This window comes from Salmo salar, chromosome ssa09, assembly GCF_905237065.1.
Source record: "Salmo salar chromosome ssa09, Ssal_v3.1, whole genome shotgun sequence".
NCBI classification, from domain to species: domain Eukaryota; kingdom Metazoa; phylum Chordata; class Actinopteri; order Salmoniformes; family Salmonidae; genus Salmo; species Salmo salar.
Genome location: NC_059450.1, coordinates 160,752,871 through 160,777,336, shown reverse-complemented (window position 1 = coordinate 160,777,336; position 24,466 = coordinate 160,752,871). Strand labels below are relative to the sequence as shown.

Genomic DNA, 24,466 nt, shown 5'->3' with positions numbered 1-24,466 from the left:
TTGTCCATTAGCAGTCCCTTATTGGGGAGGAAGGTCAGGTTTCATACTGGTAAAGGCTTGTCCATTATCAGTCCCTTATTGAGGAGGAAGGTCAGGTTTCATACTGGTAAAGGCTTGTCCATTAGCAGTCCCTTATTGAGGAGGAAGGTCAGGTTTCATACTGGTAAAGGCTTGTCCATTAGCTGTTCCTTATAGAGGAAGGTCAGGTTTCATACTGGTAAAGGCTTGTCCATTATCAGTCCCTTATTGAGGAGGAAGGTCAGGTTTCATACTGGTAAAGGCTTGTCCATTAGCAGTCCCTTATTGAGGAGGAAGGTCAGGTTTCATACTGGTAAAGGCTTGTCCATTAGCTGTTCCTTATAGAGGAAGGTCAGGTTTCATACTGGTAAAGGCTTGTCCATTAGCAGTCCCTTATTGGGGAGGAAGGTCAGGTTTCATACTGGTAAAGGCTTGTCCATTAGCAGTCCCTTATCGAGGAGGAAGGTTAGGTTTTATACTGGTAAAGGCTTGTCCATTAGCAGTCCCTTATTGAGGGTTTTCCTGTTGCTACTTATCTACTTGACTCTGCTAAGAAGCTGTGCTACTCTAGTGTGTTGAACTCCACTGATCTCCTTCCTATCCAGTGTACTGTAGCTAGAAGCATCTCTAAAGTCTCGAAGGAGGATAAACTGCTGCTCCCGGACCAGGCCCAAATCCCCATCATGCGTGTGAAGAAAAGACGGAGATACAGGGGACAGATCCGGGTGCCTTGTGAGAATTAGTCGGCGAGTGGGTAACCCGCCTCTACCATCTGTCCTATTGGCCAACGTGCAATCATTGGAGAATAAACTGGATGAGCGCCGTTCGAGACTATCCTACCAACGGGACAATAAAAACTGTAATACCTTATGTTTCACCGAGTTGTGGTTGAACTACGACACGGATAAAATACAGTTGGCTGGGTTTTCCGTGCATCGGCAAGACAGAACAGCTACGTCTGGTAAGACAATGGGTGGTGGTGTGTGTCTATTTGTCATTAACAGCTGGTGGTCTAATATTAAGGAAGTCTCTATGTTTTGCTTGCCTGAGGTAGAGTACATCATGATAAGCTGTTGACCACACTATCTACCAAGAGAGCTCATCTATTTTTTTGGTAGCCGTCATCTGACTATTTACCACCACACCACAAACTGATGCTGGCACTAGACCGCTCTCAACAAGCTATATACATAAGGCCATAAGCAAACAAGAAAATACTCATCCAGAGGCGACACTGCTAGTGGCAGGGGACAATAATGCAGGAAAACTGATATCCGTTTTACCTCATTTCTATCAGTATGTCACGTGAGGAAAAAAAAACTCTAGACCACCTTTACTCCACACAGTGATGCATACAAAGCTCTCCCTCGCCCTCCATTTGGCAAATCTGACCATAATTCTATCCTCCTGATTCCTGCTTACAAGCAAAAACTAAAGCAGGAAGTACCAGTGACTCGCTCAATACGGAAGTGGTCAGATGACGCAGATGCTAAACTACAGGACTGTTTTGCTAGCAAAGACTGGAATAAGTTCCGGGATTCATCCAAGTGCATTGAGGAGTATACCACATCAGTCAACGGCTTCAACAATAATTCGATGACATCCTCCTCACAGTGACCATACGTACCCCAACCAGAAGCCGTGGATTAAAGGCAACATCCGCACTGAGCTAAAGGGTAGAGCTGCCGCTTTCAAGGCGCAGGACACTAACCCGGAAGCTTATAAGAAATCCCACTTTGCACTCCGATGAACCATCAAACAGGCAAAGTGTCAATACAGGACTAACATTGAATTCTACTACACCGGATCTGACTTTCATCAGATGTGGCAGGGCTTGCAAACTATTACAGACTACAAAGGGAAGCCCAGCTGCGAGCTGCATAGTGACACGAGCCTACCAGACAAGCTAAATTACTTATATGCACACTTCGAGGAAAGCAACACTGAAACATGCATGAGAGCACCATACGTTCCAGACGACTGTGTGATCATGCTCTCTGTAACTGGTGTGAGCAAGACCTTTAAACAGGTCAGACGGATTACCAGGATGTGTACTCAGAGCATGCGCTGACCAACTAGCAAGTGTCTTCACTGATATTTCCAACCTGTCCCTGACTGAGTCTGTAATTTCTACATGTTTCAAACAGACCACCATAGTCACTGTGCCCAAGAATGCCTAGATAATCTGCCTAAATGACTACCGACCCGTAGCACTCACATATGTAGCCATGAAGTGCTTTGTAAGGCTGGTCATGGCTCACATCGACACCATCCTCCCGTAAACCCTAGACCCATTTCAAGTTGCATATCGCCCAACATATCGCCCCTAGACCCACAGATGATGCGATCTCTATTGCACTCCACATTGCTCTATCAAAAGGAACACCTACGTGAGAACCATAGTGCCCTCAAAACTCATCACTAAGCTAAGGACCCTGCTATTGAACACCTCTCTCTGCAGTTGGATCCTGGACTTCCTGACTGGCTGCCCCCAGGTGGTAAGGGTAGGCAATAACACATCTGCCATGCGGATCCTCAACAGGGGGGGCCCCTCAGGTTTGCATGCTTAGTCTGCTCCTGTACTCCTTGTTCACCCACGACTGCGTGGCCAAGCACGTCTCCAACACCATCATTAAGTTGGCCGACCGACAACAATGAGACAGCCTACAGGGAGGAAGTCAGAGACCTGGCAGTTAGGTGCCAGGACAACATCTCCCTCAATGTGAGCAAGACAAAGGACCTGATCGTGGACTACAGGAAAAGGAGGGCCAAGCACGCCCCCATTCACATCAACAGGAGCAGGTTGAGAGCTTCAAGTTCCTTGGTGTCCACATCACCAACAAACTATCATGCTCCAAACACACCAATATAGTCGTGAAGAGGGCTTGACAACGCCTATTTCCCCTCAGGAGACTGGAAATGTTTGGCATGGGTCCTCAGATCCTCAAATAGTTCTACAGCTGCAGCATCGAGAGCGTTCTGACTGGTTGCATCACTGCCTGGTATGGCAACTGCTCGGCCTCCAACTGCAAGGCACTACAGAGTGTAGTGTGTACGGCCCAGTACGTCAATGGGCCAAGCTTCCTGCCATCAGAAGAAGGCCCTAAAAATTGTCAAAGACCCCAGACACCCTAGTCATAGACTGTTCTCTCTGCTACCACAAGGCAAGTGGTACCAGAGCGCCAGGTCTAGGTCCAAAAGGCTCCTGAACAGCTTCTACCCCCAAGCCATAAGACTGCTGAACAGTTAATCAAACAGCCACCGGACTATTTACATTGACTTTCATTTATTTAGTACTTATTTTCTTAAAACTGCATTGTTGGTTAAGGGCTTGTAAGTAAGCATTTCACGGTAAGGTCTACACCTTTTGTATTCGGCGCATGTTACAAATACAATTTGATTTGTACTGTAGCTAGAAGCATTTCTACAGCACTTCCAGGGATCCAGATTGGAGGTTGGAGGAGGCTGGGGCCGCAGGCGGTCAACCTTCCTGATTGCATCAAAAGCAGCAGTAGCAGCCCGAGGGGAGGGAGGAGATGGGAGAGAGGAGATGGGGGGGAGGAGATGGGGGGGAGTGAGGAGATAGGGGAGATGGAGGGGGGAGAAGATGGAGGGGGTGGAGGGTAGAGAGGAGATGGACGGAGGAGATTCAGGGGAGAGAGGGATGGAAGGGAGGAGATGGGGGAGGAGATGGGGGGAGTGAGGAGATGGGGGGGGAGTGAGGAGATGGGGGGGGGAGTGAGGAGATGGGGGGAGTGAGGAGATGGTGGGGAGTGAGGAGATGGGGGAGATGGAGGGGAGTGAGGAGATGGAGGGGGGGAGGGTAGGGAGGAGATGGACGGAGGAGATACAGGGGAGAGAGGGATGGGAGGGAGGAGATGGGGGGAGTAAGGAGATGGGGGAGATGGAGGGGAGCGAGGAGATGGAGGAGAGAAGGAGGGGGAGAAGAGGGAGGGGATGGAGGAGAGAAGGAGGGGGGAGAAGAGGGAGGGGATTGAGGAGAGGGAGGGGAGACGTGATCTGACTCCCTAGTGAGATCCTACCCTCTTTCTCTCTCTCTTCTTTATCTCCCTCCCTCTCTCTCCCACTGTACACCTTTCTCTCTCTCTCTCTCTCTCTCTCTTTATCTTTCTGTCTCCCTTTCTCTTAATCTCTCACTCTGATCTCTCTCGCTCTCCCTCTTTCTTTCTCTCTCGCTCTCTTTATCACTCTGTCTCCCTTTCTCTTAACCTCTCACTCTGGTCTCTCTCTCTCCCCTCTCTCTTGCTCTTTCCCTTTCTCTTAACCTCTCACTCTGGTCTCTCTCTCTCCCCTCTCTCTTGCTCTTTCCCTCTCTCTCTCTCTCTCCCTCAGTATCTCTCCCCCTCTCACTCTCTCTCTGTCTCCCCCATTCCACGGCCTCTATGAGTCAGGTATTGTGTCACTGTGGGCTCTGTAACTACAGTAGTGATATGTCTAGTGAGCTCCATTGACATCAGAGCAATGTCAGGTTCTATCTCCACCAGCCTGTCCATAAGATGTAGATGGAAGCGATTCTGTGAGCGCAGACACAGGTAAGATCACATGATCTCAAGGAAAATGAACCACGACTGAACAATGGATTTAACAGAGATGCATACTGAGCCAAGAATATTCTGTCTTTTATGCCTTTACCTTTTTCATAGTGATTGTCCATATTGAATTGCAAACTTATTTTAACTGAATGACTAAAATGCAATAATGAGGTTATGCTTTGAGCACTGTTCAGGCTATGGACTAGTCTTCAGAGAACCAGTCAGTAGATTGGCAGATACTTATTTTAATGGCGTAATTATTATCTTCCATTCTTATCTAATAACACATCCATGGTTGCTGCATTGTTAAGAACACATTCATATTTATCTCCTGACATGACTTTCACATTACAGAGAGATCCGATTGGTCCAGAGAAACATGACTTCACATTACAGAGAGATCTAATAGGTCCAGAGAAACATGAGAGAGATCCGATAGGTCCAGAGAAACATGACTTCACATTACAGAGAGATCCGATTGGTCCGGAGAAACATGACTTTCACATTACAGAGAGATCCGATAGGTCCGGAGAAACATGACTTCACATTACAGAGAGATCTGATAGGTCCAGAGAAACATGACTTCACATTACAAAGAGATCCGATAGGTCCAGAGAAACATGAGAGATCTGATAGGTCCAGAGAAACATGAGAGATCTGATAGGTCCAGAGAAACATGAGAGATCTGATAGGTCCAGAGAAACATGAGAGGGTATTGTAATAAAAAGAAAGGAATTAAAGCTGTAGTCATCCACTCAACACATTTTGATCTCTTCTCCTCTTTACACCGGCTCTGTCTGAAATGGTACCCTATTCCCTACGTAGTTCACTTTTTTTGACCAGAGGTCTATGGACCCTGGTTAAAAGTAGTGCACTATATAGGGAATAGGGTGCCATTTCAGAGGCAGCCAGTATGATCTGACAACTGTGTTGTCTTTATGTCTTTGGTTACAAGGTTCTGACACCTGGATATCATGTTTTACTGTCTCTATATGTCTTTATAGCAGAACCTTGTAACCAAAGCTTCAGCTTGTTCTCTGACACCTGGATATCATGTTTTACTGTCTATAGATCAGTTACTGGCCACCTCAGTGACAGTGATCAGTTCATGGCCACCTCAGTGACAGTGATTGGTTACTGGCCACCTCAGTGGTAGTGATTGGTTACTGGCCACCTCAGTGGTAGTGATTGGTTACTGGCCACCTCAGTGGTAGTGATCGGTTACTGGCCACCTCAGTGGTAGTGATTGGTTACTGGCCACCTCAGTGGTAGTGATTGGTTACTGGCCACCTCAGTGACAGTGATCGGTTACTGGCCACCTCAGTGGTAGTGATTGGTTAATGGCCACCTCAGTGGTAGTGATCAGTTACTGGCCACCTCAGTGGTAGTGATCAGTTACTGGCCACCTCAGTGGTAGTGATCGGTTAATGGCCACCTCAGTGGTAGTGATTGGTTAATGGCCACCTCAGTGGTAGTGATCAGTTACTGGCCACCTCAGTGGTAGTGATCAGTTACTGGCCACCTCAGTGGTAGTGATCAGTTACTGGCCACCTCAGTGGTAGTGATCAGTTCATGGCCACCTCAGTGGTAGTGATCAGTTCATGGCCACCTCAGTGGTTATTCAGACTAAGGTCTTCCATTCCTTCACTCTGGTGGCAGCTTATTAGGGAGGGAACTGACACCTGCCTCATGTTTAGCAGAGACATTGTAGTAAAACATTCTTCAACCTTACTCAACATTCCTTAGGTTTCACATAGTGAGCTGGTCCGGAAGATGGGTTAGCTTCAAAGTACACTGATGATTAAATCAAAATGAAAAACATTTAATATTGCTTTTGTCGGTGGGGACCCTGTCCTCTTCATAATGCTTCAACATGGATATGCCGACCTTCATGAATTGTTAAAACAAATGTAGCTACAAAATGTGTGTCTGCAATATGAATATTGCCTCTAACTCTCCAGGGCTCCAGGTAGAGTAGCTCTTCTCACTGCAGGAGCCATTTTATATTTTTAATGAAAGCTTTGTCTTTGATCTCTCCTCTTCACTATGTATAGCTGAACCAGTCTCTATAGACCACACTATGTATAGCTGAACCAGTCTCTATAGACCACACTATGTAAAGCTGAACCAGTCTCTATAGACCACACTATGTATAGCTGAACCAGTCTCTATAGACCACACTATCTATAGCTGAACCAGTCTCTATAGACCACACTATCTATAGCTGAACCAGTCTCTATAGACCACACTATCTATAGCTGAACCAGTCTCTATAGACCACACTATGTATAGCTGAACCAGTCTCTATAGACCACACTATGTATAGCTGAACCAGTCTCTATAGACCACACTATCTATAGCTGAACCAGTCTCTATAGACCACATTATGTATCACTATGTATAGCTGAACCAGTCTCTATAGACCACACTATGTATAGCTGAACCAGTCTCTATAGACCACACTATGTAAAGCTGAACCAGTCTCTATAGACCACACTATGTATAGATGAACCAGTCTCTATAGACCACACTATGTAGAGCTGAACCAGTCTCTATAGACCACACTATGTAAAGCTGAACCAGTCTCTATAGACCACACTATGTAGAGCTGAACCAGTCTCTATAGACCACACTATGTATAGCTGAACCAGTCTCTATAGACCACACTATGTAGAGCTGAACCAGTCTCTATAGACCACACTATGTATAGCTGAACCAGTCTCTATAGACCACACTATCTATAGCTGAACTAGTCTCTATAGACCACACTATCTATAGCTGAACTAGTCTCTATAGACCACTGTCTGCAGGGGAAACTACTGCAGCACTGGACTGGCCTGGGTCTGCAGGGGAAACTACTGCAGCACTGGACTGGCCTGGGTCTGCAGGGGAAACTACTGCAGCACTGGACTGGCCTGGGTCTGCAGGGGAAACTACTGCACTTCCTGCAGCACTGGACTGGCCTGGGTCTGCAGGGGAAACTACTGCAGCACTGGACTGGCCTGGGTCTGCAGGGGAAACTACTGCACTTCCTGCAGCACTGGACTGGCCTGAGTCTGCAGGGGAAACTACTGCAGCACTGGACTGGCCTGAGTTTGCAGGGGAAACTACTGCACTTCCTGCAGCACTGGACTGGCCTGAGTCTGCAGGGGAAACTACTGCAGCACTGGACTGGCCTGAGTCTGCAGGGGAAACTACTGCACTTCCTGCAGCACTGGACTGGCCTGAGTCTGCAGGGGAAACTACTGCAGCACTGGACTGGCCTGAGTCTGCAGGAGAACTCCCTACTCTGAACTGTGCTGACCATATCTCATTCTATCGACCAGAATGCTGCTATTGGTGAGGACATTCTCACCTCTATTTACTTTTAAGGCAACAAGTTCTACCCACAAAATACACCGTGATCCTTTCCGTGTTTTCCACCCCGAGTTAAATATAACGGAAACTGTTGCACATGTTGTTAATGGTTGTCGTTCATACAAAGGCCTGTATATTGCTGGACTTGACCTCCTTGTCGACCTGATAGCTACTGAGGTGAGACGGGTGTTCTCACAAACAGAACACATACACAAAGTTCTGTTATCAGAAGAGCCTGATTTGATGGTGATGATCAATGTTTTTTCTTGTGTGCTGAATTAGCCAGATGTTGTTGATGGGGGAGGCCAGAGGGAGGTGCTGCTTCTGGGGATGGGCTGCTCATTTGACTACTACATGGAACCTTTTCTGACAAGCTGCTTAAATACCATCCCCCATCACATCTGAGCAGTCCTGGGTATTAGCGCAGGCTTAATGTGGTGATACTAGGAAGTCTGGGCCATGTTAACAGGCTGACAGAACCTGGCCTTAAGATAGCAGGGGCAGCAGGTAGCCTAGTGGCTAGAGCCTTGGGCCAGTACCTGAAAGGTTGCTGGATCGAATCCCTGAGCTGACAAGTTAAAAATGTGTTGTTCTGCTCCTGAACAAGGCATTTAACCCACTGTTCCTTTGTAGGGTGTCATTGTAAATAAGAATGTGTTCTTAACTGACTTGCCTAGTTAAATGAAGGTTAAACATTTTGCCTTCAGATAGCAGGCTTACAAACGGTGATGGATAAGCAGCTGGTGAGGTGATGCTCTGTATCAGCGGTCATGGTCACCCTTGCTGTTTGGAGAAGAAGGTGCTATCTGGGGCCAGATATCCATGTCCTGGAATGTTTGAATCCTCATTGCACACTCTTAGTATAAAAGGTATTATCTAGAACCTAAAAGTGTTATTTGTCTGTTCCCCTTCGAAGAACCCTTGTTGGTTCCAGGTAGAATCCTTCTGGTTCCAAGTAGATCCATTTTGGGTTCCATGTAGAACCCTTTCCACAGAGGATTCTACATGGATCCCAAAATGTTTCTACCTGGAAGCGAATATGTCTGAACTGAGAGGGAGCAGAAATCAAATCCAGAAATCACATCACGGTTACAGTACAGTTGCTATGAGGCATCATTACCCAACTATTTCGTAGACGGTAGGAAGGTAAACCATCCCCTTCTGAGTGATGACTGTTGGGATTAAAGAGCCTGCTGCAGCAGAAAGCTGGCGAAGGCTCCACCTTTGTCATCAGAGTCCCACTGGTTGGCCTGCGTGCACATGCCCCCTTGCGTAAAGCGAGGTCCGTACAGAAATGGTTGGTCGAGATCGTTGTGGAAGAACTTGACTGGCCTGCACAAAGCCCAGACCTCAACCCCATCGAACACCTTTTGGATGAATTGGAACGCCAACTGCGAGCCAGGCCTAATCACCCAGCACCAGTGCGCCGATCTCACTAATGCTCTCGTGGCTGAATGGAAGCAAGTCCCCACAGAAATGTTCCAACATCGAGTGGAAAGCCTTCTCAGAAGAGTGGAGGCTGTTATAGCAGCAAAGGGGGGACCAACTCCATATTAATGCCCAGGATGTTGGAAGGAGATGTTTGACAATCATTATTTTGGTCATGTAGTTTAGCACTGGATTTATAAGCATGAAAAGACACAACTCAGTGTGAGAACCAAGTGATTTGATTCCAATTCATTCATCTTCAAATCTGAGACATGAACATTGTGTATCCCTCCTCTTTTCTCTTCTCTGCTTGGCAGAATGTACCATGAAAATCTACATTTGGTTATATTACATCTTGGTGTTTAACATGAAACTCAAACATAACTTCACGACTACATTTCCATGAGATGATGATGTGTACCTTGTTGTTACTTCTCATGTGACGCTGACCTTAGTAAACGTTGTTTACACACATCTTGTTTGTCCTTTGAAAATCAGTTTACAGCGAGAAAAAAGACTAAAGTCTGTTTCTTCAAGCATAGATAAAATCAACCTTTACAAGCAATTTACACTTTGTGGTGTAAAAACATGCCTCAGTTGGATCTGTGTCGGTCAGTGGCAGAGTACCACTGACCTGTGTGCAAACCTGCATCCAAACTGGCACCCTATTCCTAATATAGTGCAAAATGTTTGACCAGGGCACATAGGGAATAAGGTGCCACTTGGGACTCAGTCTACACAGATTGGTGATTGCAGAATGCTAATGTGATTGGTCACTTGAGTAGAGGGTCCATGTCTTGTGTCCTCATACATAATTTCATCATAGTTTATTTATTTATATTTTTTATTTCACCTTTTATTTAACCAAGTAGGCCAGTTGAGAACAAGTTCTCATTTACAACTGCAACCAAGATAAAGCAAAGCAGTGCGACAAAAACAACAACACAGAGTTACACATAAACAAACGTACAGATGATGATGTGCAAGTAGCAATACTGGGGTGCAAAAGAACAAGAGGGTAGGTAATAATATGGGGATGAGGTAGTTGGGTGGGCTATTTACAGATGGGCTACGTACAGGTACAGTGGTCGGTAAGCTGCTCTGACAGCTGATGCTTAAAGTTAGTGAGGGAGATATAAGACTCCAGCTTCAGTGATTTTTGCAGTTCGTTCCATTCATTGGCAGCTGAGAATTGGAAGGAAAGGTGGCCGAAGGAAGTGTTGGCTTTAGGGACGACCAGTGAAATATACCTGCTGGAGCGTGCTACGGGTGGGTGTTGCTATGGTGACCAGTGAGCTGAGATAAGGCGGGGCTTTACCTAGCAAAGACTTATAGATGTTTGGCAATGAATACAGTGAGGGGAAAAAAGTATTTGATCCCCTGCTGATTTTGTACGTTTGCCCACTGACAAAGAAATGATCAGTCTATCATTTTAATGGGAGGTTTATTTGAACAGTGAGAGACAGAATAACAACAAAATAATCCAGTAAAACGCATGTCAAAAATGTTATACATTGATTTGTATTTTAATGAGAGAAATAAGTATTTGACCCCTCTGCAAAACATGACTTGGTACTTGGTGGCAAAACCCTCACCATCTATAGCTACTCTAAATTGCATACCAAAAGCACAGTTGTGCTCTATGTAGGGAATAGGGTGCCATTTGGGATTAACACTATCTTCTAAATGAAAAGGGCAGGAGGACAGTTTGTGTGGCCCTTTGTAATTAGCTCCAAGGTATTTCTAATCCACCAGGTCTCATTCTGCCATGGATCAACCATTTACATACAGCTCTGTCATGGATCAACCAGTTATATACAGTTCTGTCATGGATCAACCAGTTATATACAGTTCTGTCATGGATCAACCAGTTATATTACAGTTCTGTCATGGATCAACCAGTTATATACAGTTATGTCATGGATCAACCAGTTATATTACAGCTCTGAACTGGATCAACCAGTTATATACAGTTATGTCATGGATCAACCACTTATTTACAGTTCTCTCATGGATCAACCAGTTATATTACAGCTCTGTCATGGGTCAACCAGTTATATTACAGCTCTGTCATGGGTCAACCAGTTATATTACAGCTCAGTCATGGGTCAACCAGTAGACACCTTTCCACTGGCTCTGCTTCCCACACTCTTAGAAAAGTAGTGCTTCCCACGCCCTGGTCCAAAGTAGTGTTCTGTATAGGGAATAGTGTACCATTGGGTCCTGGTCCAAAGTAGGGCTCTATATAGGGAATAGGGTACCATTTGGGACACACACTGCACTCTTAGAAAAAAGGGTTCCAAAAGGGTTGTTTGGCTGTCCCCATAGGATAACTCTTTTTGGTTCCAGTAAGAACCCTTTTGGGTTCCATGTAGAACCCTCTGTGTAAATGGTTCGACATGGAACTCAAAAAGATTCTATCTGGAACCAAAAGGGTTATTCAAAGGGTTTTCCAACGGGGACGGCCGAACAACCCCTTCAGGCTCTAGATAGCACCTTTTTTTCTAAGAGTGTGGGAAGCAGAGCCGTTGGAAAGGTGTCATCTCTATATCTTCAATTGAGCTCTTACCTGAGTCAGCAGCTCTTGTATAGACTGAACAGGCTATAATTTCATATTAGGACAGTAAAGTGTGTCAAAGAATATTGACCTTCAAACATTAACTTTAAAATGTTTACTCTTTCACGGCAGTGCAGTTGGGTTTCCAATAGAAGTAATGTGCTACGTTGGCTACAAAGCTTTTTGGGACAACTCTGTCCCCCGCCCTGGCAACTCTGTCCCCCGCCCTGACAACTCTGTCCCCCGCCCTGGCAACTCTGCCCCCCGCCCTGGCAACTCTGTCCCCCACCCTGGTAACTCTGTCCCCCGCCCTGGTAACTCTGTCCCCTGCCCTGACAACTCTGTCCCCCGCCCTGACAACTCTGCCCCCCCCTTGTAACTCTGCCCCCGCCCTGACAATTCTGTCCCCCGCCCTGACAATTCTGTCCCCCGCCCTGACAATTCTGTCCCCCGCCCTGACAACTCTGTCCCCCGCCCTGACAACTCTGTCCCCCGCCCTGGTAACTCTGTCCCCCGCCCTGACAACTCTGTCCCCCGCCCTGACAACTCTGTCCCCCACCCTGGTAACTCTGTTCTCCACCCTGACAACTCTGTCCCCCACCCTGGTAACTGTGTGTACAGAATAGTTTTGTAACTGTGTGTACAGAATAATTGTGTAACTGTGTACATTATAGTCTGGCAACTGTAAATGCTGTATGTTGCAGATCTGGGGACTTTCAGTGGGAGGACGAGAGGAGGCGTGTCTGTAAGGGAAGGACAAGGAGTGGTGCTCATGTGTACTCCACCCCCTCATTCACCAGGTAAGACCCTGGCCCCTGACCCCTAACCCCTGACCCCTAACCCCTAACCCTTAACCCCTAACCCCTAACCCCTAACCCTTCTCATGTATTCTCCATCCCCTCATTCACCAGGTAAGACCCTGGCCCCTAACCCCTAACCCCAACCCTTAACCCTTAACCCCTAACCCCTAACCCTTCTCATGTGTACTCCACCCCCTCATTCACCAGGTAAGACCCTGCCCCTGACCCCTAAACCCTAACCCCTAACCCTTAACCCCTGACCCCTAAACCCTAACCCCTGGCCCCTGACCCCTAACCCCTAACCCTGCTCATGTATACTTCACCCCCTCATTCACCAGGTATGATTCTTTAGCCTCAGCATCCCAAACAGGCAGATGATACAGGTGCATGTGTATTGTTACAAAATATCTTCATCATCACATAATGCTTTAATCAGCCATATACCGATGTAGGATCTTCATTTGAGCCAGTTTGGTACAATAGTAAAATAATCCTGAAGCAACAGGAAAGGTGAATTATAATTAATGAACATTTTTGTAAGGGTTGATACATTTTCTGTTAGGGAAAATCAGGTCGGAAAGTGGAAATGATTAACTTCAGAAGCCTTTTTGAAACTCATACACTACACGTTTGCATTTCCTGCTTTACATTAAATTCTCAGCAACAAAATAGAGATCAAATTAAGATCCTTCATCTGTTTATGGCCAGCCAGGTCACTCCATCTTCTCCTCTCCTCTCCCTCTCTCTCTCTCCCTCTCCCTCTCCCTCTCCCACCCCTCTCCTCTTCCTCTCTCTCTCTCCCACCCCTCTCCTCTCCCTCTCTCTCTCTCTCCCTCTCCCTCTCCCACCCCTCTCCTCTTCCTCTCTCTCTCTCTCTCTCTCTCCCTCTCCCACCCCTCTCCTCTTCCTCTCTCTCTCTCCCTCTCCCACTCCCCCTCCTTCTCCTCTTAATCTTCCTCTCCTCTCATTTTCCTCTTCTCTTCCTCTCCACTCCTCTTCCTCTCATCTCCCTCTTCCTCTCCTCTCCTCTCCCTTTCCTCTTCCTCTATTCTCCTCTCACTCTTCCTCTTCCTCTGCTCTCCTCTCCATCTCTTCTCATCTTCCTCTTCCTCTCATATTCCTCTTTGGCTTCCTCTTCCTCTCCTTTCCTCTTCTCTTCCTCTCCACTCCTCTCCCTCTCCACTCCTCTCCCTCTTCCTCGCCTCTTCCTCACCTCTCCCCTTTCCTCTCTTCTCCCTCTCCTCTCCTCTCCTCTCCTCTCCTCTCCTCTCCTCTCCTCTCCTCTCCTCTCCTCTCCTCTCCTCTCCTCTCTCCTCTCCTCTCCTCTCCTCTCCTCTCCTCTCCTCTCCTCTCCTCTCCTCTCCTCTCCTCTCCTCTCCTCTCCTCTCCCTCTCCCTCTCCCTCTCCCTCGCCTCTTCCTCTCCCTCATCTCTTCCTCTCCTTACCCTCTCCCTCTCCACTCCTCTCCCTCTTCCTCTTCTCTTCCTCTCCCTCTTCATGTCCCTCTTCTCTTCCTCTCCTCTCCTCTCCTTCCCCATCTTCCCCTTCATCTTCTCTCCCTTTCCTGTCCTTTCCTTTCCCCCTTCCTCTTCTTCTCCCCTCTTCCTCTCCCTCTTCCTCTCTTTTCCTCTCCAACTTCCTCTCCTCTCCTTTCCTCTTCCTCTCCTCTTCCTTTCCTGTCCTTTCCTGGTTGTTCTTCATCTCTTCTTTCTTTCCTCTCCTCTTCCTTTCCTCTCCTCTCATTTTTCTCCTCCAGTAGAAGTGTGTGTGGAAAATCACTGGGGAAGCCAAGCCAGGGAAAAAAAGCCATATTATAACCTGTTAGTTCATATGCCTTGTCACTGTGATATATAGGCCTAAGGCCAAGACAATAAGAAGACACAGTGGCAGAATAAATGCAACCACGCCTTTGTTCATCACAAAACTGGAGAGCAACATCTGTCCGGTGAAGTCCACAAAGCATATTGCATGTAACAAACAGTTACATGACCTACAGCATGGTCATGCAAGTTCATGTTTCCATTTTTTTTTAACTAAACAACCATTGATTTAGAACCGCAAGAGAAAAATCCATCCTCCTATCTTTCATGACGGTCTATGACTCCTGCCATACAGTTTATACTTTTAGTTTTTTTGTCTTGACTAAAATGCTTGTTCGTTAGCCTAATTTCCTTCAGGGCAACGATGTGTCAGGCCAGCTAGTTAACATTAGCCATCTAGCTACATATTGAACTCCATTCTCTCGGGCCAGGGGCAAAATAGAAAGATTTATGGTTGGATCAGAATTACCGTTATAATCATTGTCCAGTACGGAGAATTAAGTAAAACCACAAGTCCAAATCCCTATCTCCATCCATGGCTAATTTAGGAAAGGGAAGATTTTAGCTAGCTAGCTAGCCACCAGAGGGCAACAACACAATGAGATGCAACAATTCAAGTTTTTTTTTTGTAAATAACGTTCTGCTTTTGATGTGATGTGATCGATGTGAAGCCAAATCCAAATTCTCTTTCCTTGACACTTTTTTTTTGGTGCGCCAGGACCAGTTGAGCTCAACTAGGGTCATTAGATTTCTTACAGCAAATTTTGACCGCAATTAACATAAACACATTTAGCATCTGCTGGCTTCCACACAGCCTACAAGCCACTGATGCAGACCTTTGGAACATCTACATTTTAAAAGTCTAATAAATCCATTTAATATAGTCTACACATCACAAAAAAATTCATGATTTATTTTAGACAGTTGTAAAGAAACATGATATGAAGAAAATCTATTTCAGAAGATCAGAATAGCATACTGTGAGTTGTCCTTATGTTAGTCCCTGATGTGGCTATGCCATATGGCTGTGGGCTACACTAGTTCATTTAGCAGACAAGATTTGCTTAGAATTCTGTGGCATTATTTTATAGAACGAACAATACAATTGAACGTAAGATGAATAAAATATATAAAGGATATTTTCTCCAAACGATTTCTGAGGGAGTGCGCATATGTGGCTATTCTGAGATGAGTGGTTAGCAAAGAAACAGGTCCTCCTATATGCTTAATTTAGAGGTATTTATGTAACTTTAGCCCCGTGCTTCTAAATCTGCAGTGCTTGATGTTGGTGTTTAGTCCCAGGGTCCTTCGCTTAGTGATGAGCTTTGTGGGCAATATGGTGTTGAACGCTGAGCTGTAGACAATAAACAGCATTCTCACATAGGTGTTCCTTTGTCCAGGTGGGAAAAGGCAGTGTGGAGTGTGATTGAGATTGCATCATCTGTGGATCTGATCTCTTTCGTCCTCTCCTCCCCTCTCCTCTCCTCCATGCCTCTATACCTCCATGCCAGATTGCATGTCATGGTGGAATTGTGGAGAGGGGAGAAATCAGCCACTGCACAGATGTTCACTGAGAGAAAAAAAGATTGAAAACCGTTCAAACACAGTATGATGAATAAGTCAACGTCTAGGTCTATAGAGCTAAATACCTCTCATTGATGGCTCTAATTGATCAGCAGGACTCTCCTTCATGGCTCTAATTGATCAGCAGGACCTCTCCTTCATGGCTCTGATTGATCAGCAGGACTTCTCCTTCATGGCTCTAATTGATCAGCAGGACCTCTCCTTCATGGCTCTGATTGATCAGCAGGACCTCTCCTTAATGGCTCTAATTGATCAGCAGGACCTCTCCTTCATGGCTCTAATTGATCAGCAGGACCTCTCCTTGATGGCTCTGGCTGATCAGCAGGACCTCTCCTTGATGGCTCTAATTGATCAGCAGGACCTCTCCTTGATGGCTCTGGCTGATCAGCAGGACATCTCCTTCATGGCTCTCGCTGATCAGCAGGACCTCTCCTTGATGGCTCTGGCTGATCAGCAGGACCTCTCCTTGATGGCTCTGGCTGATCAGCAGGACCTCTCCTTCATGGCTCTGGCTGATCAGCAGGACCTCTCCTTGATGGCTCTAATTGATCAGCAGGACTTCTCCTTGATGGCTCTAATTGATCAGCAGGACTCTCCTTCATGGCTCTGATTGATCAGCAGGACCTCTCCTTAATGGCTCTAATTGATCAGCAGGACCTCTCCTTCATGGCTCTCGCTGATCAGCAGGACTTCTCCTTCATGGCTCTGGCTGATCAGCAGGACCTCTCCTTCATGGCTCTCGCTGATCAGCAGGACCTCTCCTTCATGGCTCTGATTGTTCAGCAGGACTCTCCTTCATGGCTCTGGCTGATCAGCAGGACATCTCCTTCATGGCTCTGGCTGATCAGCAGGACATCTCCTTCATGGCTCTCGCTGATCAGCAGGACCTCTCCTTGATGGCTCTAATTGATCAGCAGGACCTCTCCTTGATGGCTCTGGCTGATCAGCAGGACCTCTCCTTGATGGCTCTAATTGATCAGCAGGACCTCTCCTTGATGGCTCTGGCTGATCAGCAGGACTTCTCCTTCATGGCTCTGGCTGATCAGCAGGACCTCTCCTTGATGGCTCTGGCTGATCAGCAGGACCTCTCCTTGATGGCTCTAATTGATCAGCAGGACCTCTCCTTCATGGCTCTAATTGATCAGCAGGACCTCTCCTTGATGGCTCTAATTGATCAGCAGGACTTCTCCTTCATGGCTCTAATTGATCAGCAGGACTTCTCCTTGATGGCTCTAATTGATCAGCAGGACCTCTCCTTGATGGCTCTAATTGATCAGCAGGACCTCTCCTTGATGGCTCTAATTGATCAGCAGGACCTCTCCTTGATGGCTCTGGCTGATCAGCAGGACTTCTCCTTCATGGCTCTGGCTGATCAGCAGGACCTCTCCTTGATGGCTCTGGCTGATCAGCAGGACCTCTCCTTGATGGCTCTAATTGATCAGCAGGACCTCTCCTTCATGGCTCTAATTGATCAGCAGGACCTCTCCTTGATGGCTCTAATTGATCAGCAGGACTTCTCCTTCATGGCTCTAATTGATCAGCAGGACCTCTCCTTCATGGCTCTAATTGATCAGCAGGACCTCTCCTTCATGGCTCTAATTGATCAGCAGGACCTCTCCTTCATGGCTCTAATTGATCAGCTGGTGTCATATGTTTTCCACTTCAGTTTGTTGTCCAAAATATATATATTTTTAAATTTACTTGAAACATGGAGGGATTTGTTTTACCACTGCGATAGCTAGCCAATGTTCTGTGCTAAAGAATGCTTACCGATCAGTTTGATTGACATTAAACGAACATCACGCGTTGGCCTGCCAGGTTGAGATCAGCTAAATGATTTTCTATTATGTCATGTCCGTTAGACTTTTTGCTCCCTCAGAAAAGGTGTGTGTTCCAAATGGCATCATATTCCCTTTATAGTGCATCACTTTTGACTATGGCCCGTAAGGCTATTTTCAAAAGTAGTGTACTACTGTATATAGGGAATATGGTGCCATTTGGAACACAGAACAGGAGTATAAAAATGGAGTAGGATTGTCGGAAGGGCAAAAAGGCATGAGTGCTTCTACATCTGCATTGCTGCTTGCTGTTTGGGGTTTCAGGCTGGGTTTCTGCTGTTTGGGGTTTCAGGCTGGGTTTCTGCTGTTTGGGGTTTCAGGCTGGGTTTCTGCTGTTTGGGGTTTCAGGCTGGGTTTCTGCTGTTTGGGGTTTCAGGCTGGGTTTCTGCTGTTTGGGGTTTCAGGCTGGGTTTCTGCTGTTGGGGGTTTCAGGCTGGGTTTCTGCTGTTTGGGGTTTCAGGCTGGGTTTCTGCTGTTTGGGGTTTCAGGCTGGGTTTCTGCTGTTTGGGGTTTCAGGCTGGGTTTCTGCTGTTTGGGGTTTCAGGCTGGGTTTCTGCTGTTTGGGGTTTCAGGCTGGGTTTCTGCTGTTTGGGGTTTCAGGCTGGGTTTCTGCTGTTTGGGGTTTCAGGCTGGGTTTCTGCTGTTTGGGGTTTCAGGCTGGGTTTCTGCTGTTTGGGGTTTCAGGCTGGGTTTCTGCTGTTTGGGGTTTCAGGCTGGGTTTCTGCTGTTTGGGGTTTCAGGCTGGGTTTCTGCTGTTTGGGGTTTCAGGCTGGGTTTCTGCTGTTTGGGGTTTCAGGCTGGGTTTCTGCTGTTTGGGGTTTCAGGCTGGGTTTCTGCTGTTTTGGGGTTTCAGGCTGGGTTTCTGCTGTTTGGGGTTTCAGGCTGGGTTTCTGCTGTTTAGGGTTTCAGGCTGGGTTTCTGCCGTTTAGGTTTTAAGCTGGGTTTCTTTATAGCACTTTGTGACATTGGCTGATGTAAAAAGGGCTTTATAAATACATTTGCTTTATTGATTGATTGGTACAGAGGATGTAGCAGGAATCGTTTGATTGACTCGATCAATATAGTATACATTGAATAATTGAATATTTAGCATTTAACGTGAAGGTGGCAACAGAACACTGGGCTTGTATGTCAAGTTATCACAATGGAGGTTTGATCCTGTGGATACTGCATAGCCTTGTGAAGGTTGGGGATGGACGGTTCTGTGAAGGTTCTGGAAGAATATAACTACTAAATGACCAACTATGGTACCCCATCATAACTCAAAATATAAGCTTGTTTTATAAGCTTATTTTTTTGTAATCCATCTAATTGTAAAAAGAAACTGTATTCCAAACATGTTTTAAACTATAATGTTGATATCATGGATGGTCAGTCCTTGCATCCGTAGCTCTGTGTAGGGGGTGCGTACTGGCGGCAGAGAAGTCAGGCGCAGGAGAGCAAAAACTGATTTACAACGGCGCAGTTTAATAAACAAAACCACCGTAAACAGAACTGGGTAATACAATACAATGCAATGCAATACAATACAATGGGTAAACAAAATCCGTACACACCAGCATAACGTGCACAAGCGCTACAATAAACAATTCCGGACATGGACATGCGGGGAACAGAAGGTTAAATACACAACATGTAATGATGGAATTGAAACCAGGTGTGTGTGAAGACAAGACAAAACAAATGGAAAATGAAAAGTGGATCGATGATGGCTAGAAGACCGGCGACGCCGACCGCCGAACACCGCCCGAACAAGGAGAGGGACCAACTTCAGCAGAAGTCGTGACACTCTGTCTATGAATTTGAGAGTGGTTACATTTCTCCATCCCTCAGAAATGTGCCAAAACAGTGGCGGGATGGTAACTTTGTTGCTGTTTGAAATGCAGATTGACCCTTTAAATATTTGGGAGTTCATCGAGTAATACTATTTAGAGGTGTTATGAAGTGAGGATAATTATACACTTTATAAAGGGAAAATGAAGCAAACATAGAGGTTGATTTATATTTCGTTATTTGGATTGTGTTGTAGGAGGATTCAAAGCTATTAACATGTGGAGATGACAGGGACATTAGAACAGTGATGTAATTGAAAATAATTTGGATGCAGTGGGATGTGAAAAAGGTTATTATTTTCAATTTTATGGCTTTGGCTCTGTATGGGGAGCTGTTCTGTTTTGTTTTTGATCAACGAGAAGATGCTTCTGTGAAGTTATTAACTACTAGATGAACTTTGAGTATATTAGTTGCAGCAGTTTGCTTCAGTTGCGCCAATCATTCCTCTGCTTGTTCTTAATTGGAAATGTACTCCTTCTAGTTCAACATTCAAGTGAATTTAGTGATTTGTTTTCATCTGAACATTGCATCAACAATGAAAACATCTTAGATATATCACACCTGAACACTAGTGAACATTAGTGAATACACATTGAATATATCACACCTGAACACTAGTGAACATTAGTGAATACACATTGAATATATCACACAATAACACTAGTGAACATTAGTGAATACACCTTGGATATATCACACCTGAACACTAGTGAATACACCTTGGATATATCACACCATTAGTTAACTGGACATCTTTGCCAGTAAGGTTCAAGCCTAAACACACTAATGTAATCTACAGCTATTTGTTCTGTCTATAGGATAACAGACATTCTATAGGATAACATACATTCTATAGGACAACATACATTCTATAGGACAACATACATTCTATAGGACAACATACATTGTATAGAATAACAGACATTCTGTAGAATAACAGACATTCTGTAGAATAACAGACATTCTATAGAATAACAGACATTCTGTAGAATAACAGACATTCTGTAGAATAACAGACATTCTATAGAATAACAGACATTCTATAGAATAACAGACATTCGTTGCCTTGCAGGAGTCAGAGCGTCATTAACACAACAGTTATTGGTGAAGCATTTAAAGAGTAGCATGTGAATCCCAAATGGCACCCTATTCCCAATATGGTGCACTACTTATGCCCAGATCGCTAATGGCACCATATATGCCCAGGTCTAAAGTAGTGCACTATAAAGGGAATAGGGTGCCATTCAGTCTGGCTCACACAACCTGAAGTATGCACACATTTTAAACACTGAAATCAATGGGCTATGAAATTCATGCAATAATTATATTGTAGATGAATCGGTGATGAACAAATGATTGTGTCCGTACAGACGACAGTCTTTTCCTCTTTATCTGTACTATGAAGGACACACAATCTCTCACACACACACAATCTCTCACACACACACACACACACACACACACACACACACACACACACACACACACACACACACACACACACACACACACACACACACACACACACACACACACACACACACAGCAACACAAGAATAAAAACACAACATTTTGTTCCATGCCAGCGTGGGAACTTGTTACTTTAATGTGGTTTCAATTTGTAGCTCAGTGTGACATCAAACAGAATAATGAACCTGTATATAGTTCATTTATATATAGTTAATATATATGCATATCTGTGCTGCAGTCTGCCAGCCAGCGACAGCGATGAGTTATGCAGTACCCAATGAGTTATACACCATGTGTTAAACCCCATGAGTTATACCCCATGAGTTATACAGTACCCATGAGTTATACCCCATGAGTTATACCCCATTAGTTAAACCCCATGATTTATACCCCATAAGTTATACCCCATGGGTTAAACCCCATGATTTATACCCCATGAGTTATACCCCATGAGTTATACCCCATGAGTTATACCCCATGAGTTATACACAATGAGTTGTACCCCATGGGTTATACCCCATGGGTTATACCCCATGAGTTATACCCCATGGGTTAAACCCCATGAGTTATATCCAATGACTTATACACAATGAGTTATACCCCATGGGTTATACCCCATGAGTTATACCCAATGAGTTATACACAATGAGTTATACCCCATGAGTTATACCCCTTGAGTTATACCCCATGAGTTATACCCCATGAGTTATACCCAATGAGTTATACAGTACCCATGAGTTATACAGTACCCATGAGTTATACCCCATGAGTTATACCCCATGAGTTATACCCCATGAGTTATACCCCATGAGTTATACCCCACGAGTTATACCCCACGAGTTAAACTCCATGAGTCATACACAATGAGTTATACAGTACCCCATGAGTTAAACCCCATTAGTTATACCCCATGAGTTAAACCCCATGAGTTATACCCCATGGGTTATACCCCATGAGTTATACCCCATGAGTTATACCCCATGGGTTATACCCCATGAGTTATACCCCATGGGTTATACCTCATGAGTTAAACCCCATGAGTTATACCCCATGAGTTATACCCCATGAGTTATACCCCATGAGTTGTACCCCATGGGTTATATCCCATGGGTTATACCCCATTAGTTAAACCCCATGAGTTATACCCAATGAGTTATACCCCATGAGTTATACCCCATGAGTTATACCCCATGAGTTATACCCCATGAGTTAAACCCCATGATTTATACCCCATGATTTATACCCCATGAGTTATACCCCATGAGTTATACCCCATGATTTATACCCCATGAGTTAAACCCCATGATTTATACCCCATGAGTTATACCCCATGAATTATACCCCATGAGTTATACCCCATGAGTTATACCCCATGAGTTATACCCCATGGGTTATACCCCATGAGTTATACCCCATGAGTTATACCCTACGAGTTATACAGTACCCATGAGATATACCTCAAGAGATATACCCAATGAGTTATACCCCATGAGTTATACCCCATGAATTATACCCCATGAATTATACCCCATGAGTTATGCCCCATAAGGTATACACCCATAAATTTACCCCATGAGTTATACCCCATGAGTAATACCCTATGAGTAATACCCTATGAGTAATACCCTTTGAGTAATACCCCATGAGTTATACAGTACCCCATGAGTTATACAGTACCCCATGAGTTATACCCCATGAGTTATACCCCATGAGTTATACCCCATGAGTTATACAGTACCCCATGAGTTATACCCCATGCGTAATACCCCATTAGTTATACCCCATGGGTTATACCCCATGAGTTATACCCCATGAGTTATACCCCATGAGTTATACGCCATGAGTTATACGCCATGAGTTATACCCCATGAGTTATACCCCATGATTTAAACCCCATGATTTAAACCCCATGTTTTATACCCCATGAGTTGTACCCCATGATTTATACCCAATGAGTTATACCCAATGAGTTATACCCAATGAGTTATACCCAATGAGTTATACCCCATGATGTAAACCCCATGATTTAAACCCCATGTTTTATACCCCATAAGTTATACCCCATGAGTTATACCCCATGAGTTATACCCCATGAGTTATACAGTACCCCATGAGTTATACCCCATTAGTTATACCCAATGAGTTATACAGTACCCCATTAGTTATACCCCATGGGTTATACCCCATGAGTTATACCCCATGAGTTATACCCTACGAGTTATACAGTACCCATGAGTTATACCTCAAGAGATATACCCAATGAGTTATACCCAATGAGTTATACCCCTTCAGTTATACAGTACCCCATGAATTATACCCCATGAATTATACCCCATGAATTATACCCCATGAGTTATGCCCCATAAGGTATACCCCATAAATTTACCCCATGAGTTATACCCCATGAGTAATACCCTATGAGTAATACCCTTTGAGTAATACCCCATGAGTTATACAGTACCCCATGAGTTATACAGTACCCCATGAGTTATACCCCATGCGTAATACCCCATTAGTTATACCCCATGGGTTATACCCCATGAGTTATACCCCATGAGTTATACCCCATGGGTTATACCCCATGAGTTATACCCCATGGGTTATACCCCATGGGTTATACCCCATGAGTTAAACCCCATGGGTTATACCCCTTGAGTTATACCCCTTGAGTTATACCCCATGACTTATACCACATGAGTTATAAAGTACCCCATGAGTTATACCCAATGAGTTATACCCCATGAGTTATATCCCATGACTTAAACAGTACCCCATGAGTTATACCCCATGAGTTATACCCCATGAGTTATACCCCATGAGTTATACCCCATGAGTTGTACCCCATGAGTTGTACCCCATGAGTTGTACCCCATGATTTATACCCCATTAGTTATACCCAATGAGTTATACCCAATGAGTTATACCCAATGTGTTATACCCCATGACTTAAACAGTACCCCATGAGTTATACCCCATGAGTTATACCCCATGAGTTATACGACATGAGTTATACGTCATGAGTTATAGCCCATGAGTTATACCCCATGAGTTAAACCCCATGATTTATACCCCATGATTTATACCCCATGAGTTGTACCCCATGAGTTGTACCCCATGAGTTGTACCCCATGAGTTGTACCCCATGATTTGTACCCCATGAGTTGTACCCCATGATTTATACCCAATGAGTTATACCCAATGAGTTATA

The 24,466-nt window shown here is 45.1% G+C and overlaps 1 protein-coding gene across 1 annotated transcript in view; it reads left to right on the top strand.

Moving 5' to 3' along the window:
- Positions 1-24,466, top strand: part of LOC106613405 (contactin-5) — a 507,858-nt gene that overhangs the window by 264,308 nt on the left and 219,084 nt on the right. The window contains exon 6 of the mRNA XM_045724946.1: positions 12,618-12,713. Within this exon, the coding sequence (XP_045580902.1) occupies positions 12,618-12,713 (96 nt within the window). The remainder of the gene's footprint in view (positions 1-12,617; positions 12,714-24,466) is intronic.